At 38.6% G+C, this 17,710-nt stretch overlaps 1 protein-coding gene across 1 annotated transcript in view; it reads right to left on the minus strand.

The window, feature by feature from the left end:
- LOC109913909 (dynein axonemal heavy chain 11-like) overlaps nt 1-17,710 on the minus strand; it is a 336,187-nt gene that overhangs the window by 160,590 nt on the left and 157,887 nt on the right. Inside the window, exons 42-46 of the mRNA XM_048614118.1 lie at nt 11,219-11,452; nt 10,271-10,417; nt 6,055-6,168; nt 5,041-5,184; nt 3,546-3,728 (exon numbers count right to left, since the gene is read on the minus strand). Coding sequence (XP_048470075.1) covers nt 3,546-3,728; nt 5,041-5,184; nt 6,055-6,168; nt 10,271-10,417; nt 11,219-11,452 — 822 coding nt within the window. The remainder of the gene's footprint in view (nt 1-3,545; nt 3,729-5,040; nt 5,185-6,054; nt 6,169-10,270; nt 10,418-11,218; nt 11,453-17,710) is intronic.

Here is a 17,710-nt window from a genome sequence, read left to right on the forward strand (position 1 = left end):
TGCTTGGCCTGCTGTGTTCATCCAGCTCTACACCTTGTTATCTCCGGTGTAGTTTCAACTGGGAAAATTAACAATCAACATGATCTTCTCAGTCCAGCAGCTCCAAGGGAAATGCCATGATGAAACAAAACCATTACATATTGCCTTCATCGACTTCACCATATTGCCTTCATCGACTTCACCACGGCATTTGACTAAACAAGCAGAGGTGGTCTGTTTAAGCAGCTGAAGAAAACTGGCTGACTGCAAAACTGCTTAACAAATATCTTCTTTCCATAACAACATGATAGGTAAGATCAAGACAGGTGGAATAACATAAGAATCCTTTGAGATCCACAGCAAGGTCAAACATGATTGTGTTCTATCACCAAAGTTCCTAAGCATATTATTTTCTTTGCTGCTGTCATACGCCTACAAAATTATCTACAAGGGTGTTTATTTGGACAGCAGAACTAAAGGAAAGCTTTTCAGCCTTCCTCAGCTAAGATCCAAGACAGAGATGTGCGAAATCCTTGCAAGAGAGTTGCTCTGTGCTGACAATGCCGCACGCATTCCATACAAAGGAACACCTCCAAAAGCAAATGGACAGATTGATTCACATTTGCAAACAGTTTGGTTTGACCATTAGCATTAGGAAGAAAATGTCACTGTCCAGGATGATGCTGTACTGCCACCTATCAATATTGATAATGTAACACTGGAGTGATAGCTGCACATATTGAGGCTCTGCAATCACGAGCAATTTGTTGCTTACTGCTGAAGTTACTGCGCCCAATGCAAAAACTGCAGCTGTTATGTCCAAGCTCAGTAAGACCAAACACCAAACTGAAAGTCTAACAAGCCTGTACCCTCAGGCAGTCCTTTTCTGAACAACATGTGCTGGCAAGGGAAAAGCTGAACAGTTTCCAGCTTCACCATCTCAGAGGTACCTTCAGCATCTCTGATGAGGGCAAGCCTACTCTGAGCTCTGAAATCCTGGAACATGTCAATTCCATCAGGGTACACACATTGCTAATTTAATAATGTCTGTACTCGTTCATCTATTAAATGGATGACAGCCATATAGCAAAAGACCTGCTACAAAGTGAAGTCGCCACAGGTATCTAAACCTCTGTTAAAAGGACATTTGTAAGAAAGGTATAAAGACAGTGAACATTGACATGAGAGAGAGTTGCTGATGGCTGTGACATATGAAGACCTACTTTTGGAAGAGAACTGGAAGACGCAAGCAGAAATGAACAGCTCAGTTAGCTGAGAGGGGGGCCAGGGGAAAATAGATCAACAAATTCAGCTTACTAACTTCCTTTGCAGCAAATGCAGTACAGATTGTTGTACTAGAGTGGGACTGCAGGATCTCACAGGCAACACTAAATATGTAGTTGACCATATTGGCACAAACCATTGCCTTATGGGATAGAAGGATACCAGTGATTTCAATCATCCCACCATCTAAATTCAAGGAACACAGCACAATTTCTACCTATCTACTTTCATCCATTTAAGCTCTGATATTATTGAGGTGAATTTGTATGTCATCATCTAGAAGGCCAATACATTGTTCCCAAGGATTTTTGCCCAAAATTAAACACATTACACTATGATGGTGTGATGATGAGGTGTATTTTGTCCATTTTTTAATAACAAAAGGTTGAAACAGAGGTGACAATCTGCTCAAAGCCGATAGAGTAAACAGCTTGTGAGGCCTTGGGTTTTGTATTAAAATTTGGAACAATAAAGCAGCCTGAATGGTTGACGTCAAACTCCCACAGAATCAAGAATTTTAGTTTTAGCTTTCTGAAGTTGCTGGGGTCTTGAAGCTGGATGTGGAAGCTCTTGTTCCTTTCTTTGATACAGCTAAAATGCTGGGGTTCTCTTCCTTCTGCTAGAATTGCATGTGAGACAATCTATTTTATTGAATTTGTCTTTGCCAAGGGTGTGTTTATAGAATGCTACTATATTGGAACAGTTAATTAGTAGTAGTTAATATACATATTATTTTATTAAGCATTTTGATAGAGCTATGGTTAAACCAATTCTTTTATTTTTATTTTGTCTGTATTTTAATTATAGTGTATGAATAAAGTATGTTTTGATTCAAGCCTGTTAGTTTAACCAACTGAACTGCATCCGGAACACACTGCCTTACACTTACCTTTAAAATATGTAAAAGTTAGGGTCTAGACTATCTTCTTAATATATTTTGGTTTGGGGTTTGGTCTGGTCCATAACAATGGAGCCCGATTAAAGCTCTGTACAACTGGAATATCAATTCTTCATTTTTGTATTACAGTGCTCTTGAGATAAAAGCCAACATCCTATTACATTTTCGATAAACTTTTGTACTTGTGAATGAGTTATTAGTAATCAGATTGTGTGTGAACACTCAGATTCCTTTGCTCTTTCAAGTTCTAAGTAATTCATATGAAAAGAAAATCAAATTTGCCTTCCTCCAATTCATTGAGAGTGATGTTTCGCCATTTAACGCATCTGCCACAGTTTTTAAATAAAAACCGAAAGAACTGCAGATGCTGTAAATCAGGAGCAAAAACAAAGTTGCTGGAAAAGCTTAGCAGGTCTGGCAGCATCTGTGAAGGGAAAAACAGAGTTAACGTTTCGGGTCCGGTGACCCTTCCTGAGACCTGCTGAGCTTCTCCATCAACTTTGTTTTTGCCACCGTTTTTGTCATTCACTTAGTCTACCTATGTTGCTTTTAAAGTTCTTGCTCCTATCTACACAATCTACCATCCTTTCAAATGTAGTATAATATCCAAACTTACTGTATCAATGCATTGTTTTTTTCACGTAAGCCATTTATTTATCTGTTGCAGAGTCTAAGCCCCACTGCACATACTTGGAAAGTACCACTTGTCCCAGTCCACCAGTCAGAGAAGGTTCTCCTAAGCAATAATCCAACAACCCCTTCCTAGGAATTCCAATGAATTACCAAATCAGGTTACCTTTGAATATTCTCTGCTTGGAAACTTTGTCACAAATTTAATAAGACAACACCCAGATGCTCACCTGCCAACGATCTGCTAGTGACCTGTTCTCAAAGATTCAACTCAATTAGTCAAATATTTTTTAGCCGTCACATATTCATATTTGATCTCTTCAATTAATTAATATCTGCCAAGTGCCTGAAGATAGATTCCATGAAACTCCACACAACTAATATCGAACTGATGGATCTGTAGTTACCTGGTTTCTCCCTCTTCCTGAATAATCAAGGTACATTTCACATTTTACATTCCAAAAGCATAATTTTTGAATAGAGAGCTTTGTAAAATACTGATGAGCAAATCTGCAATTTATTCATTTGATAGAACAAGATTTTACAGGATGCCATTGAGACATTATTTTTTTTAGAACAACTGTGACTATAGCCACTGACTATCTGAACATTTTAATTAGAAGTTTACAGAAAGAAATAAACAAGAATCATTCACGTATCAGGCACACTCACTTTTCATAATTACAGAACTTAAAATTGATATTTGCTTTATAGTATTGAAGCAGTGGAACTATCGTTAGAAAATATATCTCACCTCATAGAATTTGATGATGTTTATTACCCATGCACAGAGACCTGATGCTGCAAATGACTTTGTGCGAACCAGATCAGGATTAAAATCTGGATCCTGTAGATATTGTTCTTTTACTACTTTCAGTGAGTTTTCAGGGATATGTTCTTTATTGTAACTTATCAGAGTTTGAAGGAAATCATCGACCTGACAGATATAGAACAGAACACAACTGTCATTACAATATTGATAAAGGTCTCAAAACTTGTAATTACTTGACCAACTCATTTTAAAACCAAACTATTACAATATAAATAAACTCAAAATTCTGTGGATATTGGAGTTCTAAAACAAAAAAAAAAAAGTGCTGGAGAAATGCAGCAGGTCTGGCACCATTTGTGGAGGCAGAAGCAGTTAACATTTCAAGCCCACTGACTTTTTTGGAAATGAAGTAGGCTGAGAAATGATGGTTCTTATACTATTGACAAATGGGGAGGAGGCGCGGGTGGAGCACATGGCAAGGGTACCAAGAGTGGAAAGAACAAAGGGAATGCTAATGGTAGGAAAAGAGAGATCTTGGTCACAAGCAGGGGAATAGTGATTGGGAAAATGGTCTGGCTTTACTGACAGCAAATCAATGCAAACAGGACACTGCGGGTAGTGTTCATGCTCTGAAGTTGTTGAATTCAGTGTTGAGTCCTGAAGGGTATAAAGTGCCCAGGTAGAAAATGAGATGCTGTTCCTCCAGCTTGCACTGGGCTTTGCTCTATCACAGACCTGCTGTAGCATTCGAAATATTAACACAAGCGTTTTCATTATAACATGAAACCTGATGAATTTATTTGCTTGCTTTTTTAAAATAATCTTTTAAATGCAGGACAAAAGCAGTTAAAAGTTGCATATTATTTCTTACCTGTAAATAATCAGCAGAGAAAATGAAACATAGCAGGGAATATGATGTAAGTACAGATGAAGTCAATATGCTACAATAAAACATTTCATAATAAAACAAAAATCAGGCCGGGCAGCTCCAGAATGACAACACTTTTCCAAGTACACAACAAGCTTTTAAAGATGCCACTGGCACCAGGGATGCGGGCCAAACCTGGTATCTCAGGTGAGTGATGAGTTGCTCCAGGAATAGCACTAGGTAAGACAGGAAGGAAATTGGATGGGATTCTTGCTGTGAGGGCTCAAATACCAATTCATGTGTGGAGTTTGGTAAGAAAAGAGAAAACTTGCTAAGCCTCATTGCAATAATCAATCCACAGAACTCAATGCAATTCAGACTTAGCCAAAAACGCAGTAATATCCAGCTCTTTGAGTTTTAATTTTAAATCATACAACTAGGTTTTCTCCTTTAAACGATTTATCTTCTATCAAATCCATGAAATTCCTCCCTTTGAGTTTTCTAAAGAAATGTTTCTGCTAACTCTATGCTTTCCTTCTCTTGTCAAATTTTTCAAATCCAAGTTACAACAATGAAGCAACAATTCTTACATAATCAAATTTATTTCACCTTTCCCATGAAGACTTTAGAAGCCTTCCAACTTCTGTCTTTAGGTATTTTGCCTTTCGGAGCTAACAGCACCATAACAGCTGCAGTAACGTTTGTGACTGCCACAGGAGGATTGGGAAAGGTTTTCAACTCTGTCAAATTCATCTACACAGAAACAGCAGAAAAAAATTACATTTTACAACCAATGTAAATCCAAAAGAGATTGACACTGTGCAGTGACAGCATATAAACTACTGTGTTTGAATACTTCAATTTTCCATGAATGTTATTAATGTTAATGTATTTTTCATTCTTTTTCTCAGGATATGAGTGAAGTTGGCGAAGCTAGATTCATTCATCTCTAACTGCCCTGACAGAATGGTAGATGATCCTATTTCTGAACTGCTGTATTTCTTATAGTGGAGGCACTTGCAATGGTGTTGAATAGGGAACTCCATGATTCTGATTCCTCAATGTTGGCGGAATAATATCTACTATAAACACTAAGTATCGCAGATGCTGGAAATCTGAAACAAAAACAGAGTGCTGGGGAAATACAGCAAGTCAGGCAGCATCTGTTGAGAGAAAAACAGAGTTAATGTTTTGAGTCCAGTGACCCTTCATCAAACGCAATTTTTCGAACAACATCTATTATTCTCCCTGTCAGGATGATGAGAAACTTGGAGGGGTACTTCCTTGACATTGACATTCTACTATTCTTGATGATAACAGGTCTCATGCTGAATCCATTTTAAGCTGAATTTTCCAGCAACAAGCAAAAGGTTGGAGGTGTGGTCGAAGCAGTCCCCCAAATTTTGTCCCACTTAATCTGACGATCATGCCAAAGGATCTCTACACTAAATGACACCCTACACCTAAATGTTCCATAACTCCAAACCCAAACATTGCGGTAGTGATGAAAATAAAAAACCAAAGGGCCACACAGATGTGACAACTTTTGTGACTCATCAAATGCATATCCTCAGATTGAAAGAACATAATATATTATTTTAATGCTGCTAAGTCTGACCTTACCTTATTTAGGGTATTCAGTGCAGCAGTAGCAGCCACTAGAGCAGGTTCAGCTTTGATAAGTTTGTCTTCACATTCTTTCTTCTTCAAAGCCACTTCAGCCTGTATTGCTGCTACCTAAAAAGAGGAATAACATATTTAATGTTCCTTCAGTGGTATTGCCTTTGTGAGGGAGAGCACCAGAGACAGGAAATTCTTGTTTTTGAGTACATTTTTAATTTACTGAGACTTGGGCTGCACTTTCTCCATTAGATCTTCTACTTTTGTTTCAAAATCAGTCCTAAAGCTGTGGCATCTTTTTACCTTTGTCTCAACTTTCCTGTAGCATTTGTTATTTGTTAAAACAGTTTCAGTGCACTACTTTTGAAGCACTATAGGATTTTTATTTGGCTTTACATATTTTACAACTTAGTAAGGTGGAGCGTTGTGTTTTATGGTCTGTTAGAAATTGCTAGACTTATTCTTAACTAAGGGGAACACTGATAGATCGAGTTTTTTTTCTCAGTTTTATTTTGTTTTGGGCAGTTCTGTGAAGGTTTGGATGGAAATGTTTGCTTACAGCAGTCCTCTTGAAAAGGGGAGAATTTAGAGAAACTAGGCTAACTCAGAGTAGAGGGTCACTAATCCCAAACCAAAGTATTGGGATAAAATTCTGAAGAGGTTTATTGAAGCCGATTATGCTTAAGGTTTGATTTGTGCAAACTCAAGGAAGAAACTGTGTTTCCAGTCTAGGAGCTAAAATTGCACTCAGCTTTAGCTTATTGAGTATTAGAAAACTATTTGAGAAATGTAAAAGAGGTGTTTTGGGGTTCTGTACAAGAGATATTTTTGTTTGGAACTTGTAAAGGAGAGTCCTTGGATTAGTGGGGTATTATACTTTTACTATGTTTAATAAACTTCAGTTTTATTGTGAAAACAAAATCAGTGAGAGACCACCTCATGACAACTGAAACAAAACATGATCTATCAAGCCAGGTTTCCAATCTGTAATCTGAACTTGTCTGGTAATATAAACTGGATCATCACACTTCCTTTAATTTTCTCCATACCTGATGTAATTGAAAATATGCAAACTGACAGCAGAAACTATGCTGGTAATCTTTCAGTCTGTCAAATTATGCTTCTTGCACACCATAACAAGAGATTGGAGAATCCTGCTGTGTTCACAAGGGATCTAACCTTATTGTGGTTTATAAGATCATGAGGGGCATAGTAAAAGTGAACAGCAAAGGTCTTTTCCCTAGGGTAGAGGGATTCAAAACTGGGGGGTATTTTTTTTTTTAAGGTGAGAGGAGAAAGATTTAAAAGGGACCCGAAGGGCAATTTTTTCACACAGAAGGTGGTTAGTATGTGGAATGGATTACCACAGGAAGTGGTAGATGCAGGTGTAATTACAACATTTAGAAGACATTTAAGCAGATACATAAATAGGAAAGGTTGAGAGGAATATGGGCCAAATGCAGGCGAACGGGACTATTTTAGTTTGGGAAACTTGGTCAGCATGGATGGGTTGAATTGAAGAGTCTGTTTTCATGCTGTATGAATGACTCTATGATCCACTGCTAGAGTAAAATTGAGGATTCACTCTAGGTTTGTTGTTACAAGGGCACCATAATAATGGGAGATATTTGACAGTAGGTATGGGTTATAGTTGGTTGGAGTTTCCTTTGGAACTGCATGGCAGCTGGTGCAACTTGGTTACTGCTCCGTGAGGTAAGTGAAAATTCTGAAGGAGATATTCACCATGAAGTAAACTGCTTCAATTTCACCTCAGCCCTATTCTGCAATTTGCATGGGTGGCACATCTTCTTCCAAACCAGTAGAAGCATTTAAAGATATCTGAACACCAAAGGCTAGATGAGCCGAAAAAGGATCATCTCAACATCGGGAAGCAAAGACTGTTAAACTGATTTTCCAGTTTTCTTTCACCTGTGCTAATAATATTTTCCCTATTTGTTAATCTGTGTGTATGGGTGTATAAGGGCAGTTTACAATGGGATTAGAATTTTTGTTAGGATTACATGCCAATGTTTTGTATCTTTTTATCCATAGCTATAGTCTAATTATTTGTAATATATAATCACTCTTAGCTAGTACAGAAATCTGGTCCATGCTTTCTATATTCCTTGGTCTGAAAGTGAGGTATACTGGGCTACTGTGTACACTTTAAAAAACGTTAACATTTGGTACAACTTTGGGACTAGCAGGTCTCAATTTATAGCGTGCTACCCAGTGGATCATAACACATGTAACTCTCCTCTGAATTACTGTAAGAGGCAAGATAAATAAAGGCCACCTTGGCCTTGTAGCTTCTCCAACAACCTTGGATTTTGTTCCCACCTCTTGGAGATACGCAGTCTATCGAGGTCAATACTGCCTGCCAAGTGCAACTGTATTTTCTTAGGTACTATTTTCACCTATCTAATAAAGTATCGGCATCCAGAGCCTCTGCTGTCTGAAATGGATGGTAGCCTCATGCATGCATGTAATTTGGAGTCCTATAATGTCAAATGAATGGGAAGTTATTTTTATGCACGGTGATCATTCAATGCTGCACCTATGTAGTACTACAGTATGGTGCAGCTTGCAAATAAACATTTTCTATGCATTTAAAGGGGATGTTCATTTGCAAATTGATCATTGATACCTGATAAGAAGAAGAAAGATTCCCGGTTATATTTCCTGCATGATTATTTTTAAAATTAACAACAATTTTCTTGACAGTAAGACAGGATTGCTGCACGGCAAAAACACAGTTAGAACACACATTTCAGGGACCAGTACCACCAGGCAGTTGAAGAGGATGACAAAGATGTTTGCAGCAAGAGATATCATTTGCTGATGTGTTTGATGAGCCTGCACAGAAATCCATGGACTCTTGCAGATATCCAATGTAACACCAGTTGTAGCTCAGCCTGAGCAGTTGTCAAGCAGTCCATAGTGCTGCTGAGAAACAAATAGCTACTTGCTACAATCTAATGGATTTCCCCAGAGCAGTCCTGTCAGATTTCCAACAGACAATTGGTGCATTGTCTCTTTCATGACCTCTCATTGCCACTGTCAGAGCTACTGCTGACAAAAAAATGAAGTGGAACAGCCACAGCATGAGATAGAGTTTAATGTGGAAACTCAATGCACAGAGGATCGATAGAAATATACTATCATGAGTTAAGATTGGTTAGCGAATAGAAAAGACAGATTAGGAATAAATGGGAGAGTAGGAATAAATGCATTACTTTCATGGTGGTATGTAGTAAAAAGTGGGATACCCCAAATATCAGTTTTTGGTCCAAAGTATATACACAAAATAATCAATAATTTTGGGTGAAGGAACCGATTGTAACATTTCCAAGTTTACAAATAATATAAAACTAATTGAGATGGTGAATGGTGAAGAGGATGTAAAGATGCTTCAGGTTGATTTAGACAAGTTGAGTAATCAGGAAAAAACATGATAGATATAGTACAACGTAGATAAATGTAAAGTATGAAATGGCCTGCTACATATTGTGAGACCACAACTCCTGGTTTTGGAGCCAATGTCCAAAAGATATCATCTGCTGATGTGTTTGATGAGCCTGCACAGAAATCTGTAGGAAAAACAGAATGGCAGAGTATTATTTAAATGGTGATAGATTGGGAAAGGGATGTACAAAAGGACCCAAGTGTCCTTGTATGATGGCCATTGAAAACAAGTATGCAGGTACAGCAAGCAGTTAAGAAGCTAAATGGCATGTTGTCCTTCATTGCAAGAAGGTTTGAGTGCTGGAGAAAGGATGTTTTACTGTATCTGCATGACCTTGGTGACAGCACACTCAGAATGTTGCATGCAGCTTTTGTTTCCTTACCTAAGAATAGAAAACATACTTTCCATAGATGGAGTGGAGCCCAGACTGAATCTCCAGATGGGCAGGTTTGTTATACGAAGAGAGGTTGGGTTGGCTAAGCCTGTATTTGCCAAAGTTTAAAAGAATGAGACATGATCACACAATAATGTATAAAACTTTGTCAGAGTTGGACAGAATAAATTCAGCAACAAAAACAGAAGTTGCTGAAAATGTCAACAGGTCTGACAGTATCTGTGAAGAAAAAATCAGAGTTAACGTTTTGGGTCTGGTGATACTTCCTCAGAACTTAATTAAGCAGGTTAAGCTCAGAAATTGAGGGCCAGCAACTTTAGAAGATAGGAAACAACTGGGAAAAAATGTTAAGTACAGACCCTTTGCTCTTCTGCATCAACAATTGTCTTCTCATGGCTCACTTTCTCTGTCTGAAATCCTATTTTAGTTATTAGAGCTTCAGCATCTTGATTTCGAAACTTCAATTCAACCTCCTGAGATGCAAGCTTGCTTTTCAAATCTTCCACCTAACCAAAACAAAAACATGTCCAATAATTAGCTGCTAAACACATATCTATCTTGCTTCCAAAGAGTGGAATGGTAGAATGTTTTATTCAAAATTATAATCCGACTACTCAGAGATACAAGAAGTAAAGTACTGTTTGTGTACTGAAATCTTGAATGAAAAATAATTAATAGCATGGCAAACACTTGAGATGTTTCTGAGTGGCATGATCAAATGTTGTTTTAGTCATTGCAGATTCTTTGTTTCCCCAATTACTTAGCAGTTTTCAATTGGATGTTTCTCGGTTTCTTCACCTTATGTCTGACTTCTGCTTACTCAGTTCTGATTTACAACTGTTCTAGTTAAACCAACCAGCTAACTGTTACAGAAATAAAATTGTAGACAGATTTGTGATACCGTGGATAAACACGGGATGACTAAAAGTTAGAGATTAAAGGTTACTTTATCCTCACTTGTTTTCTGATTTGCTGGTGGTTGCTCATGACACCCGACATGTTGAATTTCACGGTGGAGACGGATCCATAATTTTTTGGTGAGATGTCGATGTGAAGCTCATCAATTTAGCCCAATCTAAACATGTTTGTCCCACCATTAAATTTGAGGCTTAAAAAAATGACTGTGAATCAAATTGTACAGCAAGCTGAGAAAAATGAAGCTACCTATTGGTAACCTATGCAATTTTTGAGTCTCCCTGCATCTCATCAGAATTTTGTCCTTGTTACAAGCAACCCATTTTTCATCTTTTTACTGTGTTACCTATATAAATAAAATAACTAGCCACACAGTAGAATGTTATGATTACCTGTGATGCCGTTGTCTTTAGTTTCTGGATACCATTTAGAAGGCGTTCCATCTTCTGTGCTAATTCCTTTTGTTTTCTATGCAGCAAGTTTTTGTAGAGCGTGATCTGTTCGAGGAAGCTCTTGGGAGTTGTATAATTGTATCTCTTATCATTCTGGTGGTAATTTTTACTCAGTTCATTGACACTATTGTGAATATAAGCCATGAACAGACTGATGGAATCTTTCAAATCTGACTACAAAATGGTCAAAAAGAGAGAGTATTTCAATCCAACCATAAAAGAAAACTTGCACTGTTCTCAGTAACACAGTTTAAACTCTAGACAATGGATTATTAATCAGTAATCATGTCATTTATCACTGAAAAGCATTGGTATTGCTATTAAGCAGGGTGTGTAGTAAGTAAGCCACTCAGTACAAGAACATAACCACTGCTAATGGGTATTGTAGACCTTTCAGCAAAGCATGCCAAAGAACGCTGCTGCCACTCATGCTACTGATTTAGTAGAAGCAGAGGTCCTGGATTTTCTTTTGCCCTTCTACTTGACTAACAAGCTCCTTTGTCTCCTTTGAGAAAATTCACCTCTTTGTTACAGAAGGTTGACTAGAGATAAACTTGCCTGCTTATTCTACTGAACCTATTAATGACACACTATAACAGCAACCACCATTACACATAGACATCGCTCCCCACAATAAAGGCCCCAAGCATTATCCGGTAGGATAAACATGCTGACGCACTGCTGTCAGCTGCATCTTAAGACCCATTGGAAGCAAATGGGACCTTGGCAGAATACCAGTAAACTCAACAGTAAATCCATGAAGTGGACCATCCAGTCTTTCAGGCTAAGTGCATTGAACAACACCACATATCACAGCTGAAGAGGAACTGATATTAGTTAAATTGCAACCAAACACAAGCAAAGCCTGCAACTGAAGACTGCAACTGACTCTCATCGGTAAAGTACTTAGGGGCTCTTTTAGTATATCAGCAGGTACAAACTGCAGAGCTTCTAGAGCTAAGGAGTACTTCGGAAAAGTTAAAGTTAAGCATTAATTGAAGCTCAAACATATTAAAATTAAACAAAAGTGAAAGTCTAACTACCTAAAAGTGCCTGCTTCACTGAAGGCCGAGATGTTAATAATAACACTACATTGTCCAGACTTACAAACTGAGACAAAAAAGATCTTGGAAAATTTTCACAAGTCCTGTTGAAAGACAGCCATTACTCTTGAGAAAGTTAGTAAAAGATGCTCAGATTGTGGGAAAAGCCTCTTTTACTGAAATATTCGAAGTGTGATTTGCTGGTTGAGAAAAACATTCTGCTCTAATAAATCTTACATTTGAAAAAAACAACAAACTCTTGAAAGACAAAAATGCATTCTTCACTTAATTTTGCAGAAGACATTCCTGGAAAAGCAAGCCTTCATTAAGGGAAGAGATTAACTTCAGAATAAAGTTGGCTCAGTGGTTAGCACCGCTGCCTCACAGTGCCAGGTTTGATTCCAGCCTTCGGCAACTGTGTGGAGTTTGCACATTCTCCCCATCTCTGTGTGGGCTTCTGTCAGTTGCTCCAGTTTCCTCCCATAGTCGAGGAACGTGCAGGCTAGGTGGATTAGCCATGGTAAACGTGGGGTTACGGCGCTGGAGTCGGAGGCTAGGTGGGGTGGAGGCTGCTCTTCAGATGTTCAGTGCAGACTCAATGGGCTAAATGGCTTCTTTCCACATGGTAGGGATTCTTCTTCTATAAATCTGATCTTTTGATGCAGGGATTAGAAACAATTGCACCAGCAAATAGAGAACTTCAACCATCAACATCTAGACAATCAAAACACTTAGCCGAGATTATTACTAGCAGGTAGGTGACAAACTCTGAATGTTCGGCTATTGCTTAAGCTTCTGTCAAGTCTGTAGACAGCACTCTCGGCACAAATACCCTAAAAATCCTAGTCCAGAAGTTTATTCTCTTTGATGCTTATGAAGCATTCATACTTTCTGATGGTGTTTCTGCTTCTCTGCAGACACCAACATCTCAATGTTGGGCTGAAGCCATTATGGAAGTTATACCACTGACTTGAGGAAGAGAACCTCCTACTTTAGAAGTAGCAGGGATGTCACCATTTCCTCTTGTCCAGGATTGTCTTCACATCGCTCTCCATTATTCTTTTTATCAGATTTGTCCCCGGAGATGGTGTTGAATTATTCGTTGGTTGTCACAACTGCCATGGATGACATGTCTCTTAAATTCTTAATAGAAGCTGAAGGTGCTGTAACTCTCAAAACACAAATTTCAGTTGATCATTGTATTCTTCTTCAAGGGGTTAAGACATTCAAGTACTGGAGGTCTGTCCCTTAAATCAAATTTTCTCAAATGGTCTTCACTTCCATTGAATTCTAATCATTGCAGGTATCACGTGCAGGAACTAGAGATGCTGCCATTCCATGCCACCAGTGTGTTCACCTTTAAAAAACACACACATATATCCTACACGTCCTCCATGATGGTAAACTACTGGAGATTAATGACTCAGTCTAAGCAGATTTACAGGAGGTTGGATTCACAGTTAGTTGAAAACCGTATGAGGATAATGATATCAACAGTTTGTGGGAAAAGTGAATTTGGGAGATATGCAGTAAAGGGTTAACTACATTTTTTGTCAAAATATATATCTCCTAAGCATGTGCACAAAGAACTATGTCATAGTGGAATCAGATTACATGGTAGTGGGACCCAAATCTGAAGGGCTTCAGAAATGTTCTCTCTTACCATCTCTTGTATATAGTTAACAAAGTTTGAGGTTCCACTGACATTGATGTGGACTACCTTCTATCAAAACAAAACCTAATCTTACTACATGGACAACGCTACCAATTTTGACCCAGTCTCAAGATTTTATTGAGAAGGAGTCTGTGTGTTGAACTTGGCTAATTGCAGGCCTGCCATGTGAGAATTGCCAGGATTAATCACAGCTGGTATGTCCGGAAATGATTTTTTGCTTATTATGTCACTCGGTTGTACCAAACTGCTATGAAAATGTCAAAGTGTCCACCACATGGTTGTGGATTTAAAGTCACATATAGGCCAGCATGGCAGAGAACTACAGATTACCATCAAAGGCCAGTGGTGAAGCAGGTGGCTTTTTGCAAGGTGGCCACTCCTGATACTAACATTTTAATCCTAGATTTATTTAATTAACCGAAATCTCTGAACTGCCATAGTGAAATTTGAATTCAACTTGTCAGGTCAGTATTCCAGGCCTCTGGATTACTAATCCAGAACATGAACAGCCATGTGACAGCGTCCTTGCTCCATTCTCCTCTAACTTTTGAATCACCTGCAGAATTTTTTTTAACCATCTTGATCTCTTTATGTCCTTTGGCTTTATTTTATGTCACATCACATCTAATCGTTGATCTAATGAATCTTCTACACGTTTAATTAATCAACAGATGCCTAAAAACCAAATAATATGAACTAAATGAGATATACAAACACTAAGCAAGGTCCAACATAATTCACCATCACATTGTTAATGAGAAGTTTAGTATCTTTAGATAAAAGACAAGCGTGAGTGATTTTAGATACGGACAGATAAATTATTTAAGATGAAAATAACTATCCTAAGTTAACGATTTGTTTAAAATTCTAATTTGCCACATTGCGCTTACTGAACTTTCCATTAATCATTCTTTTCTCAGTTGGAATATAGGTTTTAATTTTAAAGTCATTATCTTACCTAAGAGGTAATTTTCTGTTGAGAGAAATCCAGGTGCATAGTTCTATCAGTTTACATCTGGAATTTGGGAGCAACTTATATGTTTTCCAACAGTTGATGAACGTGAAAACAAGCTATGATTTCTATTTTACCCTGTCATTCTGAGATTTAAAGATCATTAGACATAGGAGCAGAAATAGGCCATTCAGCCCATCGAGTCTGCTTTGTTATTCAATGATATCATAGCTGATCTGATAACCTTCAACACCCATTTCCTGCCCTTTTCGCATAATCCTTAATTTCCTCGCTGAATAAAAATATGTCTATCTCTGCCTTGAATGACCCAGTCTCAACAGGCTATGGCAAAAAAGAATTCCACAGATTCACAATCCTCTGAGAAAAGAAATTTCTCATCTCAGTCTTAAGTGTGCCATCCCTTATTCTGAGTGTACACCTCTGGTCTTGAATTCTCCCACAAGGGGAAACAACATTTCTGCTGTACCCTGTTAAATCCCCTAAAAATCTTATATGTTTGAATAAGGTTGCCTCTCATTCTTCTAAACTCCAATGAGTACATGCCCAGCCTATTCAACCTACCCTCATAAAACACTCCCTCCTTACCCAGAATCAACTGAGTGAACTTTCTCTGGACTGTCTCAATGCCAGTATATCTTACTTTAGATAAGGGCCTAAAACTGTCCACAGTATTGCAGCTGTGGTCTGTCTAGTGCCGTGCACAGTTTTAGCAATACCTCTCTAGTTTTATACTCCGTTCCCTTTAAAATGAAGACCAACATTCCATTTACATTCACAATTACCCACTGAACTTGGATGCTAGCTTTTCGTGATTAATGAATGAGGACTCCCAAATCCCTATGTTCATCATTTTCTGCGGTCTTTCTCCATTTATATAGTGACTGCGCAGATCATCCACGTTTTGTCCGCAAAAAAGACCCTGAGCTTCCAGTGCTTGTCACTTCAACTCACCACCCTGTTCCCTGGCTGACATCTGTCTCAGGCTTGCTGCAGTGCTCCAGCACGGCTCAGCACAAGCTGCAAGAACTGCACCTCATTTTCCGCTTCGGGGCCCTGCAGCCTTCTGGGCTCAATGTCAAGTTCAATAACTTTAGGGCTTGGCCTCTCCCGTGTCCTTACCCAAATCTCCACACCCCAGGCGTTGTTATCACATAGCTTGCTATTACATACAACCCATTATTTGTCACTAACAATCCCAATTAATAGCTATTCACCCTCCTGGCCAGATCATTACCCACTCCTTTGTCTGTCCAACTGTTCTCCTCTCTCTTTGGGCCCTATTCCTACCTATCATTCACTCCTTACCCCCTCCCCCCAACCCTATCTTCCGCACATAAACCAACATTTTCCTAGCTACCATCAGATCTGAGGAAGGGTCACTCGGCCCAAAAAGTTAATTGTGATTTTTCTCCACAGATGCTGCCAGATCTGCTGAGCTTTTCCAGCAATTTCTGATTTTGTTTCTGATTTACAGTATCCGCAGTTCTTCTGGTTTCCATTTATATAGTATTCAGCTCCTCTATTCTTCCTGCTAAAGTGCACAATCTCACAATTTCCCACATTATATTCCATCTGCCAAGCTTTTGTCCCCTCACTTAACTGGTCTTTATTTCCCTGCAGACTCCTTGTATCACCCTCACTTACCTTTCCACCTATTTTTCTGTCATCCACAAACTTGGCCCAAGTACTTTCACTTTCCTCATCCTGCTCATTAATATATGTTGAAAATAATTGTGGCCTGTGGCACACTGCTAGTTACAGGTTTCTATCCAGAAAATGGCCCCCTTATCCCAAATCACCATCCTCTATTAGACACCGCTTATCCATGTTAATATACCATTATGAACACCACGGGCTCTTATCATATTAAGTAGCCTAATGTCTGGTACCAGATCACATGCCTTTTCTAGTGATAGTTATTGCATTTATTTCGTCTCCTCCTTTTACTCCATGGTTATTTACTGATTTCGGAATGCTATTAAGTGTCTTTTGCTGAGAAGACTGATGCAACGTAGTTATTCAACTCCTCTGCCATTTCCTGGTTACCCATTATTTATTCTACAGCCTCTTTCCCTAAGGGACCTATATACACATTGGCTTCCCTCTTTCTTTTTATATTTTTAAGGAAGCTCTTGCTGTCTGTTTTGAGATCACTTGCAATTTTGCCCTCACAGTTTACTTTCTCTCTCTATCTTTTTCATGGTCTTTCATTGGTTTTAAAATTTTCCCAATACTCTGCCTTACCATTAAACTTTCAATCTGTTTTGTCTTTCAATTCGATGCTATCCTCAACCTCCTGGTTAACTCTGGTTGGCTTATCCCATTCCAAGAATCATTCTTTCCCTCTGGAATATATCTCTGTTGTGATCCTTGAACTATTTTCTTAAACATTTGTTATTGTTCGTCAATCATCTTAACATCCTGTTAAACTTCTATCTCAGTGCACTCCAGCTAGGTCTGCCTTCATTACCTTGCCATTACCCTTATTTCAGCACAGCACAGTTGCTTCTGATTACTTAGGCTTAGCACAGGTTTTTTAAGACACCTTTTTAAAGGTGTAAAGGACAAAAGACTGAACTCCATAGCAAAGCATCTCTGTGTAACCTACATGAATCTTATTGTGAGATGACAAGGTGTAGAGCTGGATGAACACAGCAGGCAAAGCAACACCAGAGGAGCAGGAAAGCTGACGTTTTGGGCCTAGACCCTTCTTGGCCCGAAACATCAGCTTTCCTGCTCCT

This window comes from Rhincodon typus, chromosome 2, assembly GCF_021869965.1.
Source record: "Rhincodon typus isolate 14 chromosome 2, sRhiTyp1.1, whole genome shotgun sequence".
NCBI classification, from domain to species: Eukaryota; Metazoa; Chordata; class Chondrichthyes; order Orectolobiformes; family Rhincodontidae; genus Rhincodon; species Rhincodon typus.